The sequence below is a fragment of the Bos grunniens genome, chromosome 25 (assembly GCF_055505025.1).
Source record: "Bos grunniens cultivar Pamir isolate PY7600 chromosome 25, Bosgru_T2T1.0, whole genome shotgun sequence".
NCBI lineage: Eukaryota > Metazoa > Chordata > Mammalia > Artiodactyla > Bovidae > Bos > Bos grunniens.
The window spans coordinates 14695314-14707736 of record NC_141189.1 but is presented as its reverse complement, the minus strand read 5'-3'; the positions used below and the strand labels follow the sequence as shown (position 1 = coordinate 14707736).

The window sequence follows — 12423 nt, the reverse complement described above, 5'->3', positions numbered from 1 at the left end:
CTACCAGTCTCTTACACCGCTATGTTTGTTGACTGAAACTGTTTGCTTAGAAATCTTTATAAAATTGACAGTGATCCAAATATGAAGTTTAATGTCAGCCTTTTCTTTTTCTCCAGAACTTTATTTCTGGGAGTCTTTGATTTGGCTTTCTGGGGAAGAGAAGTCTTGTTAATAGTAATTTTTCAGATATGTCTGAGGCTGTGCTTTTTCTTTCTCCTGGAGATAAAGATGAGACCGAACTTTCTCATGTTTCCTTCTAGCTCAGCCTCAGCTTTGTAAATGTCCCATTTGAGAAAATGTTGAGCCTCCTTGTCTGAAAATACAGTGATATGGACTTTAGGAAATGGAAAGAGGCCAGTGTAAGAGTGCATGTGTGTGCATATGCAGGCGGACAGTGGTCAAATATGTAATGGTAATTATCAGACAAGCTTTCTTCTTAAATTATAGAGCTACTTTTTCCCAGAGATTGAGAAGACTCAGTATTGAGGTATGAATAGAGGCCTCAAGCTCTGCAGAGTCTCTTTTCTATAGATGTTTTCTTCTGAGTCTGAGTAGTTTACTGATGCTTTTTGAAGGCTCAGTGTACACTGCGACCTTGTGCTCTGTGAAGCATGCTGTGGTAGGGAACGGGACATAGACAAGGTTTCTGAGCTTCAGGACTTTAAAATCTTTTGGAGTAAGTAAAATATACCCAATAAATGAAGTGACCTTCAAAGAACAGGTAAGATTTAAAGAGGTGGTGAGAAGAATGTGCTACTTGGGCCTTGGACCAAATGATGTAAAGTAGCATTCATGCTCTATGATTCTTCAAGTTAAGAAACATCTAAAGGACAGGACCTTGGGCTTCATAAACTTAGTAAAAAGTAATGAGAATATTTCTGGGGAAACCGAGAATCCTCTTCTTTTCCTTTTCTGTATCTCTTACAAGGCCTTTGACTACTGTCTTACTTGCTTTTGAACATTTGAAAGGGGAGATAGAACATACTTTTTTCCCCTAAGTGTGTTGGGGAAGACAGTGTTCAATTTAAAATACAACAGTAATGAAGGCTTGAAAAAAATCACCTCAAATTATGTTAATTGACTCAACCATCAAGTTGTGAGGACACATGCTGGGATACATGGCAGGGTTTTCTTTACCCCAAACTGTCCCTTAGTGAAGAGGAAGTTGCCTTCATTTGAGTCCTTATGCTATGCTATGCTAAGTCGCTTCAGTCGTGTCCGACTCTGTGCGACCCCATAGACAGCAGCCCACTAGGCTCCACCATCCCTGGGATTCTCCAGGCAAGAATACTGGAGTGGGTTGCCATTTCCTTCTCCAATGCATGAAAGAGAAAAGTGAAAGTGAAGTCGCTCAGTCGTGTCCGACTTTTAGCGACCCCATGGAGTGCAGCCTACCAGGCTCCTCCGTCCATGGGATTTTCCAGGCAAGAGTACTGGAGTGGGGTGCCATTGCCTTCTCCAAGCCTCTAATGTGAAGAAGCCTCTACTATTTCACTTTGAACAGCAAACTACTGTTTTGGAATAGTGTTAATAAGCCTGACTTCCATCAGTGCTTTTGATGACTATTGACAGAATCAGTAGAATGAGACAGAGGAATTTAACGTGAGATTTAGTGTTGGATGTCTTCAAATAAACCTTTTCAAGACCATTTTGAAAGATAATACCAGGCTTTGAGCAAAGGATTGACACGTTCTGACTTAAGTTTTGGAAAGATCTCTTTGGCTGTTGAGTTGAGAACAGACTGTGGGGGGCAGGAGCAGAAGTAAGGGCACCTTTCAGAAATCCTGGTGGAGAATCTGGATGGTCCTAGTGGAAATGTTAAGTGGTGGGATTCTGACTATATTTTGAAGGGAGAGCTGGCAGAAATTTTATCAGATTTGAATGTAGGGTAATGAGAAAGAGGTAAATAAAATATGTATTAAAAGTTTTAAAATCAAGCACATCTTACACCCTTTGACCTAGCAATTCCTCTTTTAAAAATTCAGAGTAGGACTTCCCTGGTGGTCCATTGGTTAAGAATCTACCTGCCAATGCAGGGGACGGGTTCAATCCCTGGTCCAGGAAGATCTCACATGCCACGGAACAACTAAGCCCGGGCTCCACAACTACTGAGCATTCTGGAGCCTCAGGCTGAAATGTAGGTTTCATTTCTATAGAACTCAGGAGTGCACTTGTTAGGTTGTATGATAAGTATATGTTTAAATATAAACGTAAGTATGTTTATATTTATTAGACTCTGCCAGACTCTCTTTTTCCGTAATTTTTATTGGAGTATTGTTGATTTACAATGTTGTGTTAGTTTCTGCTGTACAGAAGAGTGAATCAGTTATGCACATATCCACTCTTTCTTAGATTGTTTCCCCATATATGTCATTCGACTGCACAGACTCTTTTTTATAGTGGACATACCATTGTGCAATGTATGAGAAAGAGTTGCTCCTTATCTTTGTCAGCACTTGATATTGTCTGTCAGAATTTTTTATTTAAGCCATCCTAATAAGTGTGTAGTCCTTTTTTTTTTAAGCAGTATTATTGAGATGTAATCCACAAACCATAAATTTTCCCACAACCTGGGTTTAGAACACTTTCATCAGCCCAAAAAGAAACCACATATTTGTCACTGCCATCTTCCTTTTCCCCTCAGCCCCAGGAACCTACTAATTTTTGTCTCTACAAGTTTGCCTTTTCTGCATATTTTGTATAAATGAGATCATACAATATGTGATCTTTTATGAGCTTCTTTAGTCAATTAGCATAATGTTTTTAAGGTTCATCCAAATTGTAACATGTATCAGTACTCCTTTTTATGACTGAATAATACTTTATTGCATGGATGCACCATTTATTATTTACTCATTTATCAGTTGATGGACATTCGGGTTGTTGCTACTTTCTGGTGATGAATAATGATGCCACAAACATTTGTGTACAAGTTCTTTTTGTGGGCACATGTATTCAGTTCTCTTGGGTGGAATTGCTGGATGGTATGGTAACTCTGTGTTTAATTTTTTGAGGAACTGACTTACTGTTTTCTAAAGTGACTATGCCCTCACCAGTTTACAGTCCCACCCACTGGCATATATGAGGGTTTCAGTTTCTCCACATTTGTTACTGTCTTCATTTGTTATTCTCTTCATTTGTTACTGTCTGTGTTTTTTATTGTTGCTGTTTAGCAGGTTTGAAATGGTATCCCATTTTGGTATTGATTTGCATTTTCCTAAGACTAACATTGTTGAGCATTTTTTCATGTGCTAATTAACTATTTGTATGCCTTCTTTGGAAAAGATCTGTTTAGAGTTTTTGTCCATTTTTTATTGGGTTATTTGTCCTTACTGATGAATTGTAAGTTCTTTATATTTTCTGGATACAGGTCCCTTACTGGAGATGTGATTTGCATATATCTTCTCCCAGTTTTTGGTTTGTCTCTCACTTTTAGGATATTGTCCTTTGAAGTACAAAAGTTTTACATTTTGATGAAGTCTAGTTTATCTGTTCTTTCTTTGTCTCTTGTACTTTTGTATCTAAGAAACTATGACCTAACACAAGGTCACAAAAATTTGCACTTCTGTTTTTGTCTAAGAATTTTATCATTTTAGCTCTTCCAATTAGGTCTCTGGCTCCTTTTGAGTTAATTTTGGTGACTAAGTATTCCACTTCCTTCCTTTACACGTGGATATCGAGCTGTCCTAGTGTCAGTTGTTGAAAAGAGTGCTCTTCCCTCCCTGAGTTATCTTGGCGTCCTTGTCAAAAGCTAGTTGACCATGAATCTAATGCTTTGTTTCTGGACTTCCAGTCATCTGTGTGCCTGTTTTATAATGCTCGTATTGCATTAATTTCATTACTGTCATTTTGTAGTAAGTTTTGTGTTTCGTTTTTAATTTTTTCACTGCACGGCATGCGGGCTCCTAGTTTCCCTGGCCAGGAGTCAAACCTGCACCCTCTGTACTGGAAGCAGAGTCTTAACTCTGGACTGCCAGGGACGTCCCTGTAGTAAGTTTTGAAATTGGGAATTGTGAATCTTACAACTTTGTTTTTTAAAATAGTTTTGGCCAGACTGAGATCATATAAACCTAAATAGAATTAAGTAACTCCCTGCTTAGAATCTTTATATGAGTCATATCTGATGGAATCTATGATAAAATTTTATATCCCTAACCTGTGGATCAGGTTAGGGATATAAAATATATTTATTTATTGAGGTCTTAGCTGTGATATGCAGGATCTTTCATTGTGGCACGCAGACTCAGGAGTGGGTGGACTCTGTAGTTGTGTAATGTAGGCTCTCTAGCTGCAGCATGTGGGGTTAGTTGCCCCACAGCATGTAGGGTCTTAGTTCCATGACTAGGGATCAAACTTGTGTCTCTTGCATTGAAAGGTGGATTCTTAACTACTGGACCACCAGGGAAGTCCCTGACTCATAAGATCTGACCCCTGCCCATCTTTCCAGTTTCATTTCTCATTCACTTTCTGTCTTGTTTACTTAAGCCTTAGCCTACTCCTTGAAAGCTTGAAAAATGCCTTTCCATCGCAGGGCTTTTGTGTATCCGTTTAGTTTTGCTTAGAGTGCTCTTCTTAGCATTCTTTACCTAATTCCTACTCATTCTTCAGATTTTTACCTATCAGTTTTTAAGAAAGGCTATGCCAATTATTTTTAAAATACTTGTTTTTCTTTTCCTACTTAGAAAGGTAATACATGTTCACTGTAGCAAATTTGAAAAATAAGGAAAGGTATCTTACCAGAAAACCAGAGAATAAGCATTTAATGTTGTAGAGACATCTAATGCTACCTTGTTATTTGGTCCTTTGGCTTTATTTTCTTTATCTGTTTGGAAGCCTGTAGAACTGTTTCATTCACATTTGAAGTTGAACTGTATTTGAAATTTGAAATCATCATATTTGAAATTGCCAGGGTGTTTCCAGATTGAGTTTATTGTCATTTGTTTTGCTTGAAAGGTAGGCCCTCACATGTATAAACTAATGTCTCTTTTCTTCATTTCAGAAAGATTTTTTTCCCCTTTGTGCTTGTGATACAGTTTTAGTTTCTAAAGCCAAAATGTCATTTTCCTCAGGTTGAATCTTAATTCTCCATTCTTTATATTACTATCTTTTCTCTCCATTATTTTCTTTCCTTCCCACTTACTCCCTTTTAAATTAAATACTGGTGTAACATCTGAAGTGTGCCTTCTATGTTATGGATACAGTTTTCTGCATAGATATTTCAGTGCTATATTGCTACCAATTATCTTAATTTTTTCTTTGCAGTCTGTTTTAAAAAAAGGTTTCATTTATTTATTTATTTTTGGCTGTGCTGGATCTTTATTGCTGTGCTTGGGCTTTCTCTAGTTGTGGCAAGCAGGGGGTACTCTTTGTTATGGTGTGTGGGCTTCTTAGTGTGGTGACTTATCTTGTTGTGGAGCATGGGCTCTAGGTGTGCAGGCTTCAGTGGTTGCAGTGTGTGGGCTCAGTAGTTACGGCAAACAGTTTTATGAGCTACAGCCTCAAACTACTCAAGCTCTTCTCGCTCCTTGCACACGTGCCGGCTGGAATGTCACACTGGCAGCACAGTGGGGCATGTGCATTACGCTCCCATTCAGCCTGAGCGATCTCCATTGATTCCAGCTTCAAAGGCTCTAGGCCTTGTAGTTTGTTCTGCCTTGCCCTACTCTGCCGAACCTCTGCATCTGCTGAGTGGATGAATGGTGGGGTGGGAGTAGTCAGGCACAAACACTGGAGGTTCTCACTGTTCTTACTCAGTGTTGAGCAGTTTTTAAAACATAAATGCTTCTTGGGTTGTTGTATTTCTTTGGTCAGTTTCATCCTGTTTTATAATTTGTTTTTGAGGCCCGGGGGTAGGGGAGGGGGCAACAGGGAGCAAGAATTAGCTTACCTTCTCATTAGTTCATAGCTAGAAGTCATGCTTCTTAGAATGTATTCTTTTTCCATTATAGTTAGTAATTTCCCCAGGTGTACTCACTGTCAGTCAGGATTGTTCAGTCGCCAAGTTGTGTCTGACTGTTTGCAGCCCCTTGAACTGCAGCACGCCAGGCTTCCCTGTCCTTCTCTATCTCCCTGAGTTTACTCAAACTCATGTCCGTTGAGTTGGTGATGCCATCCAACCATCTCATCCTCTGTTACCCCTTTCTCCTCTTGCACTCAATCTTTCCCAGCATCAGGGTCTTTTCCATGAGTCAGCTCTTTGCATCAGGTGGCCAGAGTATTGGAGCTTCGACATCAGTCCTTTCAATGAATAGTCAGGGTTGATTTCCTTGAGGATTGACTGGTTTGCTCTCCTTGCAGTCCAACGGACTCTCAGGAGTCTTCTCCAACACCACAGTTCAAAAGCATCAATTCTTTGGCACTTACCTTTCTTTATGGTCCAACTCTCACATCTGTTCATGACTACTGGAAAAACCATAACTTTGACTGTAGGGACCTTTGTCAGCAAAGTGATATCTCTGCTTTTTAATATGCTGTATAGATTTGTCATAGCTTTTCTTCTAAGGACCAAGCATCTTTTAATTTTGTGGCTGTAGTCACCATCCACAGTGATTTTGGAGCCCAAGAAAATAAAATCTGTCACTGTTTCCACTTTTTCCCCATCTATTTGCTGTGAAGGGATAGGACCAGATGCCATGATCTTCATTTTTTGAATGTTGAGTTTTAAGCTAGCTTTTTCCACTCTTTCACTTTGATCAGAAGGCTCTTTAGTTCCTCTTCACTTTCTGCCAGTAAAGGGGTACCATCTGCATATTTGAGGCTGTTGATATTTCTTTTGGCAGATTCCAGCTTGTGAGTCATCCAGCCTGGCATTTCTCATGATGTGCTCTGCATATAAGTTAAATAAGCAGGGTGACTATAAACAGCCTTGATGTACTCCTTTCCCAATTTTAAACCAGTCCGTTGTTCCATGTTGAGTTCTGTTTTTTCTTGTCCTGCTTACAGGTTTCTCAGGAGGCAGGTAAGGTGGTCTGGTATTCCCATCTCTTTAAGAATTTTCCATAGTTTGTTGTGATTCACACAGTCAAAGGCTTTAGCGTAGTCAATAAAGCAGAGATATATGTATTTTTAGAATTTGCTTGCTTTTTCTATGATCCAGTGGACGTTGGCAATTTGATCTCTGGTTCCTCTGCCTTTTCTAAATCTGGCTTGTACATCTGGAAGTTCTCGGTTCACATACTGCTGAAGCCTAGCTCGAAGGATTTTGAGCATAATTTTGCCAGCATGTGAAACGAGTGCAGTTGTACAGTAATTTGAACATTCTTTGGCATTGCCTTTCTTTGGGATTAGAATGAAAATTGACCTTTTCCAGTCTTGTGGGACCTGCTGAGTTTTGTAAATTTGCTGGCATATTGAGTGCAGCATATATATATGCATACATATATATATGTACATATATATATCTGAGAGTTTTTAAGGAATGTGATTATGGCACTGGCATTTCTAAAATCCATACAATAGTCTGGCAGGTAAGAGGTGATGTTAGCCTTGAGTCTAAATTCTTCAGGGCAGCAGGCTGGAAACTCAGGGTTTCTGTGGTGTTGTCTTGAGGAAAATCTCCCTTTTCTTCAGGAAATGTGTCTTTTCTCTTAAGGACTTCAGTTGTTGGATGAGGCCCACCTATGTTTTGTAGGATAACCTGCTTTACTCACAGTTCAGTCTGTTGATTTGTTAGTCATTTAAAAAAAAAAAAAAAAAACCTTCACAGAAACATTAGACTGGTGTTTGACCAAACACTGGGCACCATAGCCTAGCGAAGTTGACAGATAAAATTAAACACCATGCTTGCTCTCTGAAATTCAGGTTAAATTTACGTGCACATAGTATATGTGTCTAACGTGTATGCCTCTGCTCTTATGTGTCTGTGTCTTTGGTCATGGTCATCTTCAGTTTAGAATATTCTTTGCGCCCAGATCTTATCTGTTCTTCTGAAGGCTAGATCACAGACACACACGGTTTTCTTTGCGCCCTATACTAGCTCTTCTGAACTACTTCTTGTCACCTGATTCCTCTGTGTTCTGTCATGCCATTGTGCTTTTGCACACAAATTTCTGTTGCTTAGTGTAGTCTTTCCTCTTGTTTTATATAAGGCTTTTGTAGCTTCCTGAGGCATGCTTTGTGTGTTTTTTCATTATACTCCCATGGTCTCCTTTGCTTATTTCTGTTAAGGCACTGATCACATTTTGCTGTCATTGTATATCTGTCTGCCCATGAGACTGTTTCTTGAGAGCAGGGGTCATTGCACTGCTGTCCTTTTCAAAGTTTATCCTCAGCCAAGCCCAAGTATCTGGACTGTATCTAAATAAATACTTTATAGAATGAATAAACTGAATCTGTCTTAAAAATTTGATAGTTGTATATTTCTTCTGTAATTTCTCTTTAAAGTATAATGTGGAGATAATGAATTCTTGGCGATGAAGCAGCTCTGACTATCAGAGATGAACCTTGAGTTAGACTTGAAACATACTTGGGAATATTGAATATTTGCTTGGCTAACTAGAAATAATTCTATTTATTTTTCCATTCTGTGCAATGTCTGTAGCTTCAGTATTGTTACATAAAGAAAAGCTATTTCTGATTAGAAATGTTGATTTATTTTTGCTTTCATTTATATATGCTTGTATTCTAAGAATATCAGTGTACTTAAGACTGCTTCAGCTTCTTTCTAGCTCAAATGTAATGGTGATAACTGATTATTAAATTTGTCAACAACCTCAGTGTGATGGTAAAATAACTTTTTCCTTCTCTATTAGATGTTGGTCATCTTTCTGAAGTACACTGTCCATGGCCTGAATGTTTTCTGAAAATCATTTGGAGCAAAATATCTGTTCAATAGCAAGATAATCACATCAAGATGGTTGGAAAACTGAAGCAGAACTTACTATTGGCATGTCTGGTGATTAGTTCTGTGACTGTATTTTACTTGGGCCAACACGCCATGGAATGCCATCACCGAATAGAAGAACGTAGCCAACCCCTCAAACTGGAGAACATAAAGACCACTGTGCGAACTGCCCTGGACATCAAAGCCAATAAAACCTTTGCCTATCACAAAGATATGCCTTTAATATTTATTGGAGGTGTGCCACGGAGTGGAACCACGCTCATGAGGGCCATGCTAGATGCACACCCTGACATTCGCTGTGGAGAGGAAACCAGGGTCATTCCTCGAATCCTGGCTTTGAAGCAGATATGGTCACGGTCCAGTAAGGAGAAAATACGCTTGGATGAGGCTGGTGTCACCGATGAAGTGCTGGATTCTGCCATGCAGGCCTTCTTACTAGAAATCATTGTGAAGCATGGGGAGCCAGCCCCTTATTTATGTAATAAAGATCCTTTTGCCCTGAAATCCTTAACTTACCTTGCTAGGTTATTCCCCAATGCCAAATTTCTCCTGATGGTCCGAGATGGCCGGGCATCAGTGCATTCAATGATTTCTCGAAAAGTTACTATAGCTGGATTTGACCTGAACAGCTATAGGGACTGTTTGACCAAGTGGAATCGTGCCATTGAGACCATGTATAACCAGTGTATGGAGGTTGGCTATAAAAAATGCATGTTAGTTCACTATGAGCAACTTGTCTTACATCCAGAACGGTGGATGAGAACAGTCTTAAAGTTCCTCCAAATTCCTTGGAACCACTCAGTATTACACCATGAAGAGATGATTGGAAAAGCTGGGGGAGTATCTCTGTCAAAGTGAGTAGATTTTATGTTTTTTATTTGACCCTATATTCAGCTAATAAAGGGGTGTGTGTGTGTGTAAACTATAGCTCTTTCCTGGAATAGAGAGAGCTTCATCAATGAGTTCTTAAAAAGTTCTCTAACTGGTTCATTACACTTTGATTTACTTAATTCACTTTTAAATTTATGAATTATCCTTTTTATGTATTTGATGGAGGCAAAAATGGAGGCAAACCCAGTTTATAGCAGTAAAAGCACGGCAGACTTTCAAGTCCAACATTCAAATTTAGTGGCTTCTGATATTTAATTTCCAGATATTTTTGTTAATAAGGGTAGTTGACTTTTGTGTAGAGTATAGTCAGTATGAGGAAAAGCATCTACCATATTGAAAGTGAAAGTGTTAGTTGCTCTGTGACCCCATGGACTGTAGTCCTTGAGGCTCTTCTGTCCCTGGAATTCTACAGGCAAGAACACTGGAATGGGATGCCATTTCCTTCTCCAGGGGATCTACCCGACCCCGGGATTGAACTTGGATCTCCTGCATTGCAGGCAGATTCTTTACCATCTGAGCCACCAGAGAAGCCCATAGATAGTAAATTCTAAGTATATAGAACATTTTAGTGAGAGGAAAAATAAAGGTAAAATTATCTAACTCAGTCCCTTCATTTTATAGGGAAGAGGTCTGAGTCAGTCAGTCTGAAAGATCAAAATGATTTACTCAAATTTAGGTGGCAGGGCCAGAATTAGAATCTGTCAGATCAGATCAGTCGCTCAGTTGTGCCCGACTCTTTGCGACCCCATGAATCGCAGCACGCCAGGCCTCCCCGTCCATCACCAACTCCCAGAGTTCACTGAGACTCATGTCCATCGAGTCAGTGATGCCATCCAGCCATCTCATCCTCTGTCGTCCCCTTCTCCTCTTGCCCCCAATCCCTCCCAGCATCAGAGTCTTTTCCAATGAGTCAACTCTTCGCATGAGGTGGCCAAAGTACTTTTGTTTCAGCTTTAGCATCATTCCTTCCAAAGAAATCCCAGGGCTGATCTCCTTCAGAATGGACTGGTTGGATCTCCTTGCAGTCCAAGGGACTCTGAAGAGTCTTCTCCGATACCATAGTTCAAAAGCATCAATTCTTCGGCGCTCAGCCTTCTTCACAGCCCAACTCTCACATCCATACATGACCACAGGAAAAACCATAGCCTTGACTAGACGAACCTTTGTTGGCAAAGTAATGTCTCTGCTTTTGAATATGCTATCAAGGTTGGTCATCACTTTCCTTCCAAGGAGTAAGCATCTTTTAATTTCATGGCTGCAGTCACCATCTGTAGTGATTTTGGAGCTCAGAAAAATAAAGTCTGACACTGTTTCCATTGTTTCCCCATCTATTTCCCATGAAGTGATGGGACCGGATGCCGTGATCTTTGTTTTCTGAATGTTGAGCTTTAAGCCAACTTTTTCACTCTCCACTTTCACTTTCATCAAGAGGCTTTTTAGTTCCTCTTCACTTTCTGCCATAAGGGTGGTGTCATCTGCATATCTGAGGTTAATGATATTTCTCCCGGCAATCTTGATTCCAGCTTGTGCTTCATCCAGCCCAGCATTTCTCATGATGTACTCTGCATATAAGTTAAATAAAGAGGGTGACAATATACAGCCTTGACGAACTCCTTTTCCTTTTTGGAACCAGTCTGTTGTTCCATGTCCAGTTCTAACTGTTGCTTCCTGACCTGCATACAAATTTCTCAAGAGGCAGATTAGGTGGTCTGGTATTCCCATCTCTTTCAGAATTTTCCACAGTTTGTTGTGATCCACACAGTCAAAGGCTTTGGCATAGTCAATAAAGCAGAAATAGATGCTTTTCTGGAGCTCTCTTGCTTTTTCCATGATCCAGCAGATGTTTGCAATTTGATCTCTGGTTCCTCTCCCTTTTCTAAAACCAGCTTGAACATCAGCAAGTTCACAGTTCACATATTGCTGAAGCCTGGCTTGGAGAATTTTGAGCATTACTTTACTAGCGTGTGAGATGAGTGCAATTGTGTGGTAATTTGAGCATTCTTTGGCATTGCCTTTCTTTGGGATTGGAATGAAAACTGACCTTTTCTAGTCCTGTGGGCACTGCTGAGTTTTCCAAATTTGCTAGCATATTGAGTGCAGCACTTTCACAGCATCATCTTTCAGGATTTGAAATAGCTCAACTGGAATTCCATCACCTCTACTAGCTTTGTTCTTAGTGATGCTTTCTGAGGCCCACTTGACTTCACATTCCAGGATGTCTGGCTCTAGGTCAGTGATCACACCATCGTGAATATCTGGGTTGTGAAGATCTTTTTTGTACAGTTCTTCTGTGTATTCTTGCCATCTCTTCTTAATATCTTCTGCTTCTGTTAGGTCTATACCATTTCTGTCCTTTATCGAGCCCATCTTTGCATGAAATGTTCCTTTGGTGTCTCTGATTTTCTTGAAGAGATCTCTAGTCTTTCCCATTCTGTTGTTTTCCTCAATTTCTTTGCATTGATCGCTGAAGAAGGCTTTCATATCTCTTCTTGCTATTCTTTGGAACTCTGCATTCAGATGTTTATATCTTTCCTTTTCTCCTTTGCTTTGGTGTAAATGAGCTGGTACTTTTGTCCATGGCATTTTATTGCATCTAGTGTTTTCTTTAGTCATCTGATGGATACATCTTCTCTTGAGTTTTACAAAAGGTTAGAGAATCACTGAAATTTAGAAGTTTAATCCATAATCCA

The 12423-nt window shown here is 39.7% G+C and overlaps 1 protein-coding gene across 2 annotated transcripts in view; it reads left to right on the top strand.

The window, feature by feature from the left end:
• The window catches only part of TPST1 (tyrosylprotein sulfotransferase 1), a 106304-nt gene that overhangs the window by 23297 nt on the left and 70584 nt on the right, over positions 1-12423 (top strand). For both annotated transcript variants that reach the window (XM_086374718.1, XM_086374719.1), the window contains exon 2: positions 8751-9696. In XM_086374718.1, coding sequence (XP_086230844.1) covers positions 8852-9696 — 845 coding nt within the window. In that variant the 5' untranslated portion in view covers positions 8751-8851. The remainder of the gene's footprint in view (positions 1-8750; positions 9697-12423) is intronic.